Consider the following 16,407-nt stretch of genomic DNA (forward strand, 5'->3'; position numbering starts at 1 on the left):
GTAGTTTTTTATGTTAAATTTTCTTATTTAAAATCCATTATTTTAAGTTTTTAATATGACTAATTCACTTGATGGTGATTGAGCTAGATTACAAATATTAATCCTTTTTTTGTGAAAACTAAAACTATAATAAATTTTACACCAAAAAAAACTTTCAAACCGATGTGATAATGGAGTAATGGAGTAACGAAAAATATGAAGTGAGAATTTATTCTTGATTTTATGAGAGAGAAAGTACATGAGGTTTAATCTTAATCTATATAGAGATAGATATGTGTCATTTGATGTTGGTAATATCGTGGGTCGTGAGCCCAATTATTGAGGAGAAAGACATTAGCTTTTTTGTCCTTATTCTCCTTCTAGATTTTCCTAGCATCTTCTGCTTCTTCTTATATCTATCTCTCTCTCTCCTAACAACTCAATGTTTATGATATTTTTTATCATCTTCAACCACCCTCGCCATAACAACAACAATGAGACTATTGAGATTTAAGCTAAGAGAGGGAGTCTATGCCATTGATGTGGTTTCAATTTTCTTTTAGATTCCTTATCTATCATGTGTCTTAGAGAATGGGAGATTTTTAAATAATAGAGGACCCAAACCCTAAAAATAATGTCATACAAAAGTTCAATTGCACCTCCACTTCTGTCAAATTGTCTAATTGTCTCTCTCTCTCTCTCTCTCTCTCTCTCTCTCTCTCTCTATATATATATATATATATAATTTTACGATAAATTACAACTTACTCACCTGTGGTTTAACCAAAATTTAAGTTGTCTACCTGTGGTTTGAAATTTGACACTTTACCCACTTAAAGTTTGATCGAAATTTAAGTTACTTACCTATAGTCTGAAATCCTATAATGCAAGTGTTCCATTAGATTCTTTTTTATCTTATTTGATCTTGTAATTTTATGTTTTTTGTATTTTTGAAGGAGAGACATAAAAGTAAAGAAAAATTACTTATTTAGCATTATTTTTAATAGAGTTGGGTTACGAAACTCCAAGTTAACCTTAGATGGGTAAAGTGCAAAATTTCAAACTATAGGTAGACAACTTAAATTTCAACCAAACCACATGTGAGTATGTTGTAATTTGTCTATAATTTTAATGTGGGTGAAAGAGGAACGAACAAAAAATTGGAAATTTAAAGTCACAAAAAGAGAGAGAAATGGATAAATGAGAGCTACACTCAACTAGATGATAAAAACCGTTTAAAAATCAATACATAAGACTTAATTAGGAAACCTACATATTTGCCATTAATACATACATAACAGTCCTTAACAAAAAACTACTACCATGATTACTACACTTCCAATAGTCAAAACACCTTACAAAAAAGACAATTACTACACTTCCAATAGTCAAAACACCTTACAAAATAAACACAATCACTACACTTCCAAACAACTTTAAAACTCCCAACTTTGTGAGTTGAATACATACTTCAAAATTAGGTAGCTCATTATAATACCATATCAAATTCAACTATCAATTGATACAAATTTATTACAGAGGACTAAGTAATTATCTCCCATCTTCCACAGATTTCAATACTTGCTCTCTGATGCTATCACACTAAGCAGTTGTACTAGTAGAACAACCGATGCCAACATCAATGTTGAAAGAGTAACTAGTTGCACTAAGCAAGTACTCAGTCTTTTTTCCATCGACATCAATGTTTCCCAATGGAGTTTTTTCCATAGTTCTCAATCTCTCCAACTCCTTTGCCACTTCTTTCATGAAAGGCCTATCCTCCCCTCTCAAACTTAGGCACCTTTTTGAAAGATTAGCAATTTCCTTTAGCTGCTCAATATTACCCTCACTAACAATGTGATCTTCAATAATTTGAAGTAGGCAATCCTCTTTTATAGCAAAAACAAAAGATATTGCTAGATTTCTATCAATTTCTGGCCTATCAAAAGAAAGTGCCTTCTTACCTGTTAACAACTCTGCCATAACAACACCAAAGCTATATACATCACTTTTTTCTGTTAGTTGGCTAGTTTGCATGTATTCTGGGTCTAAGTACCCCAAAGTTCCTTGCACCAAAGTGTTCAATTGTGTTTGATCAAAAGGAACTAGCCTTGAAGCTCCAAAGTCAGCCACTTTTGCTATATAATCGTCATCCAATAGTATATTCGCAGTTTTCACATCTCTGTGTATAATTGACATAGAAGTTGACGAATGCAAGTATGCAAGTGCTTCTGCAATTTCTGTTGCAATTTTCAGGCGTTTCTCCCATGAAAGTAAGGATGATAGACTTTTATCATGAACATGATTGAAAAGAGTCCCATTTGTGATGAATTCATAAACTAGTAAGGGAACTTCTGTTTCTAGACAACAACCAAATAGCTTAACCACATTCCTATGGTTAATTTGGGTAAGAACAATCATTTCATTTATGAATTGCTCGATTTGGCTTTGATCACCAATTTTGGACTTCTTAATGGCAACTACTGTGTTATCTGATAATACTCCTCTATACACAGTTCCATAGCCTCCTTGGCCAAGGACTCTACTCTCGTCATAGTTGTTGGTGGCCTTTTTGAGCTCTTCTGTAGTAAAGATTTTGGTTGTCTCGATAGACATTTGGTGATTAGAGAGTTTCTGTTTTAACAATAAGCCACCATTTTGTTGGAAGAATTTTTCTTTGAGTTTGATGATCTTTCTTTTTTTCAATCCCCAATATATCCAAGAACATCCTAGAAGCAGTACTAAGAGGCTTATTATGCTGATACCTACACACATTCAAACATGCATTTTCACTAAGAACAATGTTTTAAATTTATACTTTTGTTAGTATCATTGTCTATTTTATGGCAAACATTTTAACACAATAAAAGTACAAATTAAATATTTAATATACGTATCATATAAAGATGAATGAATCAAGATTTCAATTATACCGTAAATAGTGACTCAGTGACTGCCACATAAATATAAATCTCCTATGAGTGGCTTTAATAAAATCCAACTCATGTCAAATTATATCAAAACTAAAAATATGGACAGATAAAATAGAACTGGTGAACTAACTTTTGAATTGACATCCTTTTTAAAGGTAAAATGTTACTTGGTTAGCTGAGAAGAAGACTATTAGCCCAGAATATATAATTTCTTTAAAAATATCAAGGCTTATATATCAAAGATTGAACTTCCCACAAGTAGTACTAAGAGCCTAAGAGGCCATCCATATTGTTTTAATTTGCACCTTGAGCTAGCGAACCTAGTTGAGAATCTCAATCAGTAGCCTCGTTTATATAATCAATGTGCGGACCCATCTAAATTTCTTATTTTCTGCATGGTCCATGACGGTGAATAATAATAATAATAATAATATCATTTCCGCAACTAAAGAGCTCAACCCTTCACCCAATCAAAAACAAGAAAAAACAAAAACAAAAACTCTCAAGTATAACATGCATTTAGGGTCTATTATGCATTTAGTATATAAGGATAGACTGCTAGAGTTTTAGTTTTGGACCTTTTGCAATAACATGCATTTAGGGTCTGTGATCAACAGACTATAATGTTAAAGTGTTATGAAATTATTATTCTGTTCAATAAAAAAATTGAGAAACTGCTTTTCGGTATGGAAAATAATAATAGCTATATAATAAAAGTGCTATATATGTATTTTCATACCTTAATCTATATAATGACAATTTCTTTTTCTTTTTCTTTTTTTTTTTTTGAGAGTTTCAACCTATGGCTTCCAATTCTGATCAATTTTTGATATAGGCGGGAATTGAATCCCAGATCTCTTATACAACCATCAGAGACTTTACTAGTTAAGGTAACCGGAACCCACTAACAAAAATTATTTACTTAAATTAATGGAAAGCATTTATTTATTTGATTTTTTATAATCACCGTTATTAGTAGTTCTCTCTCCAAATAGATAGACCTTAAGTATTATTTAAAATTTTTTTTTTTAAAAAGTATTGCACTTAAAACAAAGTTTGGCTACAAGAAATTGATTGTAGTTAATGCCTACAACACCACTATATATCTTTTTATTAGATATAAATTTTGATAAATCCACTATTGAATTACATTTTTTTTTTCTATTACATTGCTTGCAAACGTTTGAAAAAGTTAAGTATCAATAGTTATGTCATCAATCAAATATTGAAATTTCAAGTTTAGTAATATAAAATTATGCATAAAATATTCTTTTATAAATCTAATAATAAATAACATATTTTTGACACACAAAATTTGACATGTATGTCAAGAATATAAAGAATATGTAATCTAACAATTAGATTTTCAAAATATGTAACCATGTTAATTTTTTAGCAGGAGATGTAGCCAAACTTTGTCTTTAGACTTTACACTAAATAACTTTTTCCTATCTCAAAGAACAAAGTTTTCCTATGAACTAGTTTGTAGGTAATGGCTACAAATTTCACATATTTATCTAACTCAACCTGACTCACCTATATTTAATATATATTTAAATTTAAAAAAAATATATCAAAAATATATATTATACAATTTTATTATTTACTTTTTTGCCCATCTTCCTAAATAAAACTCAAACACTAAGTTCTCTTCATATATTTTGTGTTTGTTTGGTGTTATACTCATGATTATTTGGTTATAAATTTGCTCTTATTTGTAGTGATGTTATTCTAATGTTCAATTTAATAATAATAATATTAATTTAAAAAAAAAAACTGTCCATACACACCCCTATCCTCTATACTTGCAAAATTTTAAGAAAATCAAACACCAATAACTAAACCATCAATCAAATGTTTAAATTTCAAATTTGTGACCTAAAATAATGCATAAAAAATAATTTAATTGATTAAATTGTAAATAACATTCTATTTGAATGAAATTTGACATACATGTTAAAAACATAAAAAAAATAAAAAAAAAAACATGCAATCTAACGATTATATTTTCAAATTTCACACTCAATAAAAAGATATATGAGAAGTTTAAAAGATTTTTCTCCATACTGGTTTGGAGATAAACATTTTCCGTCTATGTTTCTCTTCTAGTCGTAGAAGATTAACATATAGCCGTGACCGCGTGCGTTTGATAGGAAGAAAAAGTTAAATTTTTTATTAAATATTAGCATAGAGATGTGTTATATCATGTTGTGTATGCTAGAGTAGATGCGGAAGAGGAAGCATAGAGGAGGAACACTGAGAACACGAGGGTTACGTGGTTCAGCCTTACGGCCTACATCCACGGAGGAATCCCTTAAGGGCTACATCTTTATTGTATGAGAGTGTAGTACAATAACCTCCTGTGTTACAATGAACCCTAACATGAATATATATAGACGACTAAACCCTAGACTAATAGACTTCTAGTACAAGTAGGAGACTTGACTTGCACACAAAGTAGAATTAGGGTTGGGCCTATTACATTGGGCTAATATGAATAATATATATCTCTAACACCCTCCCTCAAACTCAAGGCGGAAGCTCGATGAAGGCTTGAGGTTGGATAAGCATGAGAAGATCACTTGGAGATGCCTTGAAGAATGCCTTTGAAGAAACCACAATGAAGAATGTGTCAATTGTCCAATTTCGGAGTCTCAAATGCAGAAACGGAGCCCAAAATCGGAATTTACGCGAAAAACTGAGCAAGATAGGCCATTTTGGAAATTTTGACTTTTGGTCAAAAGTCAACGCAAAAAGTCAAAGTCAACTGGTCCAGGTCAAAGTCAACAGTCAAAGTGCTCATGGGTCAGATCCGGGTCGGTCCGGGTCAACGGTCAGCTAGGTGACGTGGTGCTGACGGGACGACACTGCTGACGTGGCTGATGACGTGTCGCTGACGTGGACTAGGGCTGACGTGGACTTGCTTGCGTGGCTGCTGACGTGGATTAGGGCTGACGTGTCTGATGACGTCATCAGGTGACAGCAGCTTCAGTTTCGGCGCGTGGCTGTTTCTCGGCGCGTGTTCTATTCCACCGGCGCGTGTCTGGAACTTCCGACGGCGCGTGGAGGTGCGTGCAAGGTAGATTGATGCTCGGACTTCGGTGGTTTGGCAGATCGGCGAGCTACAAGGCCGTCATGGCGGCGCGTGTAACTATCGGAGAATCTGACCCTGTGAAATCGGGGGCGGCGCGTGGAGAAGTTGCTAGAAACTTCGCTAGCGCGTGGTAGCGCGTGAGAATCTTCTGTGTAGAGATGTTTGTTTGATGCCAAGAACGGAGTTTGGCTCTGATACCATGTTAAATATTAGCATAGAGATGTGTTATATCATGTTGTGTATGCTAGAGTAGATGCGGAAGAGGAAGCATAGAGGAGGAACACTGAGAACACGAGGGTTACGTGGTTCAGCCTTACGGCCTACATCCACGGAGGAATCCCTTAAGGGCTACATCTTTATTGTATGAGAGTGTAGTACAATAACCTCCTGTGTTACAATGAACCCTAACATGAATATATATAGACGACTAAACCCTAGACTAATAGACTTCTAGTACAAGTAGGAGACTTGACTTGCACACAAAGTAGAATTAGGGTTGGGCCTATTACATTGGGCTAATATGAATAATATATATCTCTAACATTTTTAAATCATTGCTAACTTAATATATGGCTTATTAGCTAAGAAAAAACCATAACGAATGTTTATGAGTAATGCTAGGACCTTACCTCAAAATCAATCTCAGAAAAATATTTTTAAGAAATATGAAAATGGCCGTGATTTTGGTCCATTAATCGTGATAGATTGATCCAACTTGATGATATGATTTCAGTCAAAAATAATAATTTGATGATATGACAGAATCCTCTACATGGGAGGAGGATGAGATGCAATACCATATTGATGGTTGAAAAAAAAAAGAAACAACTTTTGCTCCCAACCATCAATTGGGTATTGCATTTCATGCAATAACCTAATCATACGATATAGACATACGGTAAATATACTCACCAACCGCGAGGTAAATTGTTAGTGAGGATTGACTAGTTGGTTGACTGGATGGCGAAATAGCTGGTGAATTAGGAACACATTCCCCTCCAGCCTTATGGTATCCATCGATGCACGAACAATGATAACTCCCGACTTCATTAAAACAAGTTTGATTTCCCTGGCATATTTTTCTCTCGTTGCATTCGTCAATGTCTGTAGTTACAAAGGTCATTTAAAGTAACTAAGAAGAACTAATTCAATGCCCAAAAATAAAACACTAAGAAGAAGTATAATCAAAAGAGTTTAAACGAAAGAATTTGGCTTAACTCCACTGAACATGTTCTTTTATTTTAAATATACAAAGACAAATAATAATGGGTTTTAACTTTCACTTTTTATTTAGTTAATAAGTGATTTGACAATCTCTTAAGCCAAATTTTTCAAGAAAATAAAAATATTGCCTAGCAATTTAATTAGAGACAGAAAAAAAAAATCCAAAATTTATTGAAATTGTAAGTCACGATTTGTATAACATCATTTATACATGCATCCATCATCATCATCATCATTATTACTATTATGATTATTATTATTATTATTATTATAAATAACAACCTATCAGTTTAAACACTAGCAAAAATAAAAAGGAACATTTTTTGTGTAACTAAAATAAGGCAATATTTTAAAAATTCGTGAAAAATATAAACCTTTTATTATTTTTTAAAAACTTGTTGTAGATAATTAAGTAAGTAAATTGAATATATACCTTGGCAACCATCTTTGAGGTATGGGTTCCCATCGTAACCTTCCTTGCACTTGCAACGGTACCCTGAAGCAGGACCATTTTTGAGATCTATACAATTGCTATTTGCTCCACATGTGTAATTCCCTTTGTTCCGAGCAACTTCACACGTCTCGTTACCAATTGCCCAATCAAGAACCATTGGAAAGGATTCATTTTTTTGTAGACTGGTTAGATAAGCTGAGGAGAAACTGAACTTGTCTTTCTTGATAATAAAGGCAAAGCTGCATGGATTGATAGACCAGACATCACTGTGGTTTTTAAAGCTATATGCTGCAAAATCAATTTCTTTCAAACCTTCAGGAATATCTGTCTGGCAACACCCAATCCCAGAGCAACTCCCATTTACAATATTGTGTGTGTTGTTGCATTTGGACAGGCAGCCGGTGGTAAACGGTTCATCTTTGAGAATACCATTAAGGAATGCGTAAGTGTCACAGCCAACTGCCACGAACTTGTTTTTGGTGACAGAAACCGTGAAACTGGGGACCTGGAGCAGTGGTTCCGTGTTATTTGACAGAGGCATACCCCACTTGTCGTAACAGTTAATGGAGTTATACATCATGATGTCCATCTCTCCTTCGATGGAAATGTTTGTAATGTCGAGGTTTCCGATCATTGGTTGAGGTTGGCCGTTCGATTTGTTACAGTTGATATGAAAATTTCTACTTTCATTCCGGTAACAACCTTCAGTTGTGCCAAAGGGATATGGAATTTTTACATCCCCACAGCTGTCGGAGCAGTTAGTCAAGGCTAATGGATATGCTATTGTTGCGGCTGCCATTATTGCTGTTAACATCACACCAACCCAGGTGACTAGCACAAGCATCGAATGGAAACCCATAGCCCCACTATTTTCCCACAAGAGCATCTAAGATTAGAGTTTTGGAAGTTGGTACGTTTCAGCTTTAGATGCTGGACTTTTTAAAAGCGCGCCCTCCAGGTAGAAAATATGTAGGACTATAAAATTTTTTCACAATTTTTTACATCACTAGCATCATGCTGCCCAGTAGTGAGAAAATTAATATAGATTTTGTATGTGAAACCGTGAATTTTGGCTCATCCAATTTGATTATATTAAAAAAGAAGTCGAAGAATACAACAAAATATCACAATATTTTTCCTATCAAAAAAAAAAAAAAAATATCACAATATTTTCATAATATCTTCATTTTTAGGATTCGAATAGATATTTTTTATTTTATTTGAGAGAAATGCTACATTCATAACATTTTTAGAACAAATTCTAAATGACAAGTTATTATTGGTTTTAAACTATAACATTGTTATTGTTATTCTCAAAACATTTATTTTCAGTTGTGATTGGTCACAGTCTCATATTTTATTATTTTATTTCGACTTGTAAGAAATTGATATTTCAATATTTGTAAAAATATTGTGAAATTTGTTGTGTCGGTATAATAATATATATGCCAGCTTACATAAATATTTAAAAACTAAAAATAAAATAAAATAAAAACACAAACCGATTACTGGGGAAAAAAAAAAATTTAGGCACGGTAAAATGTTGTGGACTTTAGCATTTTTTATTTTATCTATAAGAAACTGAGATCTCAACAATTGTGAAAATATTGTGATAATAATAAGTGTTGTAACACTTTCTCAAAACATTTATTTTCAATTGTGGTTAGTCACAGTCTCATATTTTATTATTTTATTTTGACTTGTAAGAAATTGGCACGTCAATAATTGTGAAAATATTGTGAAATTTGTTATGTCAGTATAACAATATATATGCCAGCTTACATAAATATTTCAAAGAAAAAAAAAACACAAACCGATTATTGAAAAAAAAAAAAAAAAAAAAAAAAACTTTAGGCACTATAGCTGCAGTGCCAGTTGAATAAACCAAAAGCACTGTAGCTCCAATGCTATCCATCAATAATAACTTACCTATGATTTTTTGTGAAATTAATGTTAAAATGTTGTGGATTTAGCATTTTTTTTATTTGATATATAAGAAACTGAGATTTCAACAATAGTGAAAATATTGTGATAACAATAAATGTTGTAACATTTTTTTAAAACATTTATTTTCAGTTGTGGTTAGCTATAGTTTCATATTTTATTATTTTATTTTGACTTGTAAAAAATTGACACATCAATAATTGTGAAATTTGTTAAGTCAGTATAACAATATAAATGTCAGCTTACATTAATATTTAAAAGAAAAAAAAAAAAAAAAGACTCACGAAACCAAAGCATTGTTGTAGCTACAGTGTTGCACGTGCCAACACTCTAGATGCACAGTGCCGAAGCATTGTAGCGGCATAGCCGCTTTTATTATAAAACATTTATTTTCAGTTGTGGTTGGCTACAGTCTCATATTTTATTATTTTATTTCAACTTGTAAGAAATTAACACGTCAATAATTGTGAAAATATTGTGAAATTTGTTGTATTAATATTATAATATAAATGTCAACTTACATCAATATTTAAAAGGAAAAAAAAAAAAACACAAGCACAAACTGATTACTAAAAAAAATAAAAAACTTTAGGCACTGTAGCTACAGTGCCAGGTGAATAAACCAAAGGGTTATAATAATAATAATAATAAATAAATAAATAAAGACTTACGAAACCAAAGCACTGTTGCAGTTACAATGCTGCACAGTGCCAACACTCTGGATGCACAGTGTTGAAGCACTATAGCAGCATAGCCGCTTTTATTATAAAACATTTATTTTCAGTTGTGGTTGGCTAAAATCTCATATTTTATTATTTTATTTCGACTTGTAAGAAATTGACACGTCAATAATTGTGAAATTTGTTGTGTGAGTATAACAATATAAATGTCAACTTACATCAATATTTAAAAGAAAAAAAAAAACACAAATCGATTACTGAATGAAAAAAAAAAAAAAAAAAAAAAAAAAAAAAAAAAAAAAAACTCATGAAACCAAAGCACTGTTGCAGCTACAATGCTGCATAGTGCCAACACTCTGGATGCACAGTGCCAAAGCACTATAGCAGCATAGCCGCTTTTATTATAAATTATAAAGATTATAAAGATATATATATGATAAGATATACTCTGATACCAAAACAATGTGTTTTGGATCTTACATTAAGCTTAATATTAGTTCCAAAACTACGTCGTTTTGGTATTAGCTTAAAAAAAAAAGTTCAAAAACAAACAAAACGACAGCATCACAATTTGAAACCCTAGAATTATTTTTAGATACCCACCTCCTCACTCTCTCATCAGTTGCCCAAGCCCCAAACTCTCCCTCTCCCATAAATGTCTACCTCCTCTCTCTTTCTCTCTCCTCATTTCTCTGCCTCCACCTCCACTGCTTGCTACTTGCTACCACCGTATTCTACCCTTTAATATTGCAATTCTTGGAGTGTCACTCTTTCCTCTGTCGTTTTCGCTATTCTCAGGAGTTTTATAGAAGATTTCGAATTTTGATGCTCCTCCTTACAATGCTTTCTTTGAGGTTTGTTTATGTATTTTTATTTTCAATGGTTTTGAATGATCTTTTATGGATTCAGTTTAGTTTTTTTTTTTTTTTTTTTAAATGGGTTTTTTGTGATTTGAAATGAGATATTTTTGACAGAAAGATTGTGAATTTGTTTGTGTTTGTGTGTTTTCTTTCGTTTCTTTTTTCTTTTTATGGTATATATGGCTTTTTGAATGATTATGATGGGGTTTGAGTTGTTAACTACATTGTGTTTGATTTTGGGCAGTGATTGACGAAACCAGATTTTTATACAGTTAATAGATTTGGACTCAATTTAGTTTTTTTTTTTTTTTTAAATGGGTTTTTTGTGATTTGAAATAAAATATTTTTGAGAGAAAGATTGTGAATTTGTTTGTGTTTGTGTGTTTTCTTTTGTTTCTTTTTTCTTTTTATGGTATATTTGATTTTGGGCAGTGATTGATGAAACCAGATTTTTATATAGTTAATAGATATGGATTTAGTTTTTTTTTTTTTTTTAAATGGGTTTTTTGTGATTTGAAATCCTGAGCCAATCTGGTCCTCTCATCCTGAAATGATAGAGAGAAAAGATAGAGAAGAGATATAGAGAGGTCTTCCCATGTTTTTTTTTTTCTTTCTTCCTGAGCCGATCTAGTCCTGTCGTCCTGAAATGATAGAGAGAAAAGAGAGAGAAGAGAGATACAGAGAGTTCTTCCAAAGAGAAAAGAGAGAGAAAATATCCAAAGAGTTCCAGAGAGAAAAGAGAGTTCCAGATACCTCTCTCCCTTTCACCGTTATATTCCTCTCACTCTCTTTTATTGTTTTATATATTCAGCCAAAACGCACCGTTTAGCACAACACAAACGGACAAAAAAGGAGGACTCACGAAACCAAAATCACTGTAGATGGCATAGGCGCTTTTTATATAGTTAATAGAATTGTGATATGACAGTGTGTAATTAGTGAAGAAGGAATAGTAAATTTATGTATAAATGATAATTAACTATTTACCGTTTATCATGTTAAAACTGTAACAAAAACGTTATCAAATAATTTGTGGAAAAATTCCTCACCGCGTAAAGAGAAGACCTATCATGAATATGATGTGCATTTTTATGGACGGGATCATTCACCTAAGGTAGACTATAAAGTAAACCTTTGACTTTTCTTTTTCTTTGTTTACTTGATACCAAAAAAAAAAAAATTTAAGGTAGACATTGACTTTGACAAGGTCTAAATTAAAATTATACTTAAGTAATACACAAATGCACAAATTAAACTTTTTTTAAAGTATAATTCACTCAATTGCCTATAAGGGTTAATTGAATGAGGGAACCTATATGTACACACCCAAATTATTAAAACTTATAATCATTACTCCAATTTTAACAAAGATTACGTCACATCTGAAAAAGGAAAAAAAGATTAAGGTTCTGTCTATGAACAATTTATTTAGCTAAAATTGAAAATTTTTTGTTAAAAATACTATAAATAAAGGTAAAAACTAGCTGAAATAGTACAATGAGACTCATAAATAGTACCATAAAGTGAAGTAAGATCTATAAATAGTAACAAAAAAAGCTAAATAGTAGCAAAAATCAAACTAAATCATAAAATAACTTGACTTTAAACTCTAATCTCAAACACAACCTAAAAGTGCGTATCAAATCATATTAAAATGTGGTTTAAATTAGGTTTTAGCTTCTTCTTTTTTTCTTTTTCTTTTTTTGGGTACTATCATGATCCCACTGTACTGTTTGTGGGCCATTTTGTTGAAAAAAAAAAACTTTATTTTTTTGATAAAAACATCTTATTTTTTGTATATGCACCCGCTGTTGGGTTCTTGGGTCAGTTAGAGCATCCACATCCCAGAATTCTATTTTATCCTATTTTACTATCTTAAAAAACTACTTTATCAATTATACCATATCATTTTATAATACTTCTAACATCCTAACTTTTATTTTACAATACTACACACTAAAATAATATAAATTATACAATAAAATAATATAAAATTATCTACCACATATTTCTAATTTCTATCTCTCTGTCACTTTGTTTGCCACACCTCCACACACCAACCACCATGACACCAAACCCACCACAATCCCAGCAAATACCAACCACATACCCAGCCACAACCCATTAAAAAAATTATCAAAAAACCCAGTCACCACCACATAGCAACCACCATGACACCAAACCCACCAAATATCCAAGCACAAACCAACCAAAAAACACCCACAAACCTAGCTACAAACCCATTAAAAAATAATCAAACAAACCCACATCAGCCACCGCCATGCCCACTGCCCTCTACCCACCACCACCACGACACCACAAACCTACATTAGCCACCACCACCATCAATCACCCATCCCCACCACCACAGAAACCCTCCACCACCACGAACAGCAAATATAGAGAAACCCACAACAAAATCCAAGACCAAGCAGTGTTCGAACTGGCCCAACGCAGCGTTAATGGACCCACGACCCACGACTTTCCCAGCCTCACCTCCATGGCCATGGCGTCACTGATTCATTGTGTCATCCTGGTCCAACTTCTGATCCTATCGGTGGCAACAATCTCAGCGATGGCCAAACCTTGCAAGACCCTCTTCATCTCCTCCTACTCTTTCTCCTTCAAACCCGTTAACCAACAAAACACTTTTTCTTCTTCATCCTTCCGGATTCATTACCGTCTTCACCGAGATTAGCCACTTCAACCCAAAACCCCAACTGCAAGAACAAGCCTTTCCCACCACCACCGAGATCTTCCTCTTCCATGACCCGATCATCGACCCAAACCCACATCGCCACCATCGAGACCATACCACACGCCACGCACAGATCTTGCCACGCCGTGACCATACCGTTACCACGCCGAATCCAACCCAACTCTAGTGGCATGCTTTGAGAGAGAGAGAGAGAGAGAGAGAGAGAGAGAGAGAGAGAGAGAGAGAGAGAGAAATAATATAATAATTATACAATACTGCTACAATACCATCCTACATATAAGATGAGACTGTAGTAGTGTTGTAAAAAGGTTTACAAGTTAAGAAGGCCGAATGGAGTGGGTTTTTTGTGCATTGACTGTAAAATATACTAACATATGTTGATAATATCACCCAAACCCAAATGACTTGCCGCACAAGCATCCTTTGGAAACCCATAGCCCTACAATTTCGGAGAAGAGTGACTTAGTGTATGGAACCTCATCAATGCTAGGTTTTTTAAAAGCAGACAAAACATAAAATAGATTAAGGGAGGGTCTGGTGCAATAGCCTCATGCAATTCCATTCACATCATTTTTACTTTTCAAAATTATTAACTTTTTTTTAACTCTTAACTTTTTTAACTTCCTTGATCCAGTGGTTGATATCAAAAGTTAACTTTTTAACTTTTGATCTGAACCATTAAGAAGGTATTGCCTGGTGCAATATTGCACCAGGTCTCAATCCAGCTATTGTCAATCACCGATTGGGGTGTCCCAAATTCCATTATCATTCTACTATGTAGGTCGTACAAGTCCTCGTCTTTAAAGGGGTGTTTGGTTGTGTTGTTTAAACAAAAAATTTCGTTGTTTAAATAATACAATACGTATTTTCATAATACTTTTTCACTTACACGTATTTTCACAACATTCAAATAACGTTATTAAAACAACATTACCAAACGAGTTCTAAATCTCAAAGTGCGTGTCGGATATGATAAGGACTGGAATTTGAACTAAATTGTACTACTTACTAATGAAAGTCTTTGTATTTTATTTTATTTATTTAGATATTTTAGAATTACACCATTATTCCGTAATTTTTGTAGCAATTTATTGAAGTAATTAACTATAAGTGGTTGAAAATTATTTTCATATGAACTTACTAATTTTTCATTACTATTTATAATTAACTCTATCTGAGTTGTGGTTAGTTAGAGGATTGCTCAAATTGCATAGGGAGAAGAGTCTATTTACAAGACTTTTGTAATTGTTTATTCTAAAGTGAAATTTCCAAGATAGGTTATTTATATTTTAGAGTGGTTATTTATTCAAAGAGTTCATCAAAAGATTTTTACTTTGTCACCAAATCCTTGTGTCTTTTTATTACTTTTGGATTATGGTGACACGTTTGTGGTTGATTATTTACCATTGTTGCACTATCTATTGGATAATTTGGATTATTAAATACGGACTAAAGTGACAATCTACTAATTTGTTAGTTGGGTCTAAGTAAGATTATTCAATAGGTATACAGATATGAATCAGGATAAAAATTATTCAATGTAAAGATAGTTTAGTTAATTCAAGGTGACTAGTCTCTTGAAATTAAGGGGGAGAAAAGGTAAGGTGACAATCGAAGAGAGGTGACAAGTGTCCGAAGGTTATGTGCTTAACCCATAATCTGTTGTCATTTTTCTTTAGTTGCCACCTTACCCTTTATGCAACAATTACTGCATACAAGATTGCAGTAAATCCTCTCTCTATAATAAAAATAATAAAAGTGTTTTGTATTTTCATACTTACCTTAACAAAAAAAAACCTAATTAATTCAATTAATGGCTAACATTTAGTATTATTTTTTTATTATCATAAAGGTCAACAGTAGTTCTCTCTCCAAAATAGAAAGACATTGAGTGTCCTTTTGAAAAATAAGGAGTATTACACTAATCAATTACTTTACCCTAGCTCAAAATTTTAACATTAGCAAGTTATTTTTCAAACATTGTCATTTTCTTCAATCTTTATAGTTGAATTTTTAAATCATTGCTGACATCCTTTTAGCCTAAAGATGCTTTGTTTTATTGTTCCTTTTAAATCAGTCTATCAGGTCCAACAGAGAAAAAGAGAATAAAGATTATTAAAAGAAAAGGAAATAGAAAAAGGATAACAATGATATTTTGAGTCTTTTGGCTAAATATTGTAAAAAATAAAGTTTATTTGTGATATAGGTGTCGTTCAAACTTATTTAGGAAAATGAGGAGAGAAGGAAATTTCAACAACACCGGTCCTAAAATTCTGAGAAAAAGTAGGAGAGAGGAAAGAGAAATGATGTGACGAATGTGGGAGAGAGAAAAAGGAATTTTGGCAATGATATTGTCAAGAAAAAAATTAAAAAAAAAAATTGAATTGTGGCAATTGAACTGCCGAAATTGAAGGAGTAAAAAAAATAAAATAAAAAACCTTGATTGCGGTAAGATTAATACTACAGCCACACTTTTGGAGTAAAATTATAGAGAGACACACTCTTAGTCATCCAAAAGTG

General features: G+C 32.5%; 1 protein-coding gene across 1 annotated transcript; it reads right to left on the reverse strand.

Annotated features, from left to right (window-relative positions):
• Positions 1 to 1,235: 1,235 nt before the first annotated feature.
• On the reverse strand, positions 1,236 to 8,626 carry LOC126699073 (wall-associated receptor kinase 2-like). The gene is made up of 4 exons (XM_050396627.1): positions 7,664 to 8,626; positions 6,919 to 7,110; positions 1,377 to 2,744; positions 1,236 to 1,333 (listed from the first exon to the last, which is right to left on the reverse strand). The coding sequence occupies exons 1-3, from the start codon at positions 8,568 to 8,570 to the stop codon at positions 1,582 to 1,584; spliced, it is 2,262 nt and encodes a 753-aa protein (XP_050252584.1). The 5' UTR covers positions 8,571 to 8,626; the 3' UTR covers positions 1,236 to 1,333; positions 1,377 to 1,581.
• Positions 8,627 to 16,407: the final 7,781 nt, after the last annotated feature.

The sequence above is a fragment of the Quercus robur genome, chromosome 9 (assembly GCF_932294415.1).
Source record: "Quercus robur chromosome 9, dhQueRobu3.1, whole genome shotgun sequence".
In the NCBI taxonomy this organism is placed as follows: Eukaryota; Viridiplantae; Streptophyta; class Magnoliopsida; order Fagales; family Fagaceae; genus Quercus; species Quercus robur.

Bases quoted from the DNA above. Each gene is read 5' to 3' on its own strand.
- LOC126699073 (XM_050396627.1), bottom strand. From the start codon at position 8,570: ATGCTCTTGTGGGAAAATAGTGGGGCTATGGGTTTCCATTCGATGCTT. The intron at 7,111-7,663 runs GTATATATTCAA...TTGTAACTACAG, and splicing joins CCTCAAAGATGGTTGCCAAG to ACATTGACGAATGCAACGAG. The intron at 2,745-6,918 runs GTGAGTATATTT...GAATGTGTGTAG, and splicing joins AACAATTTACCTCGCGGTTG to GTATCAGCATAATAAGCCTC.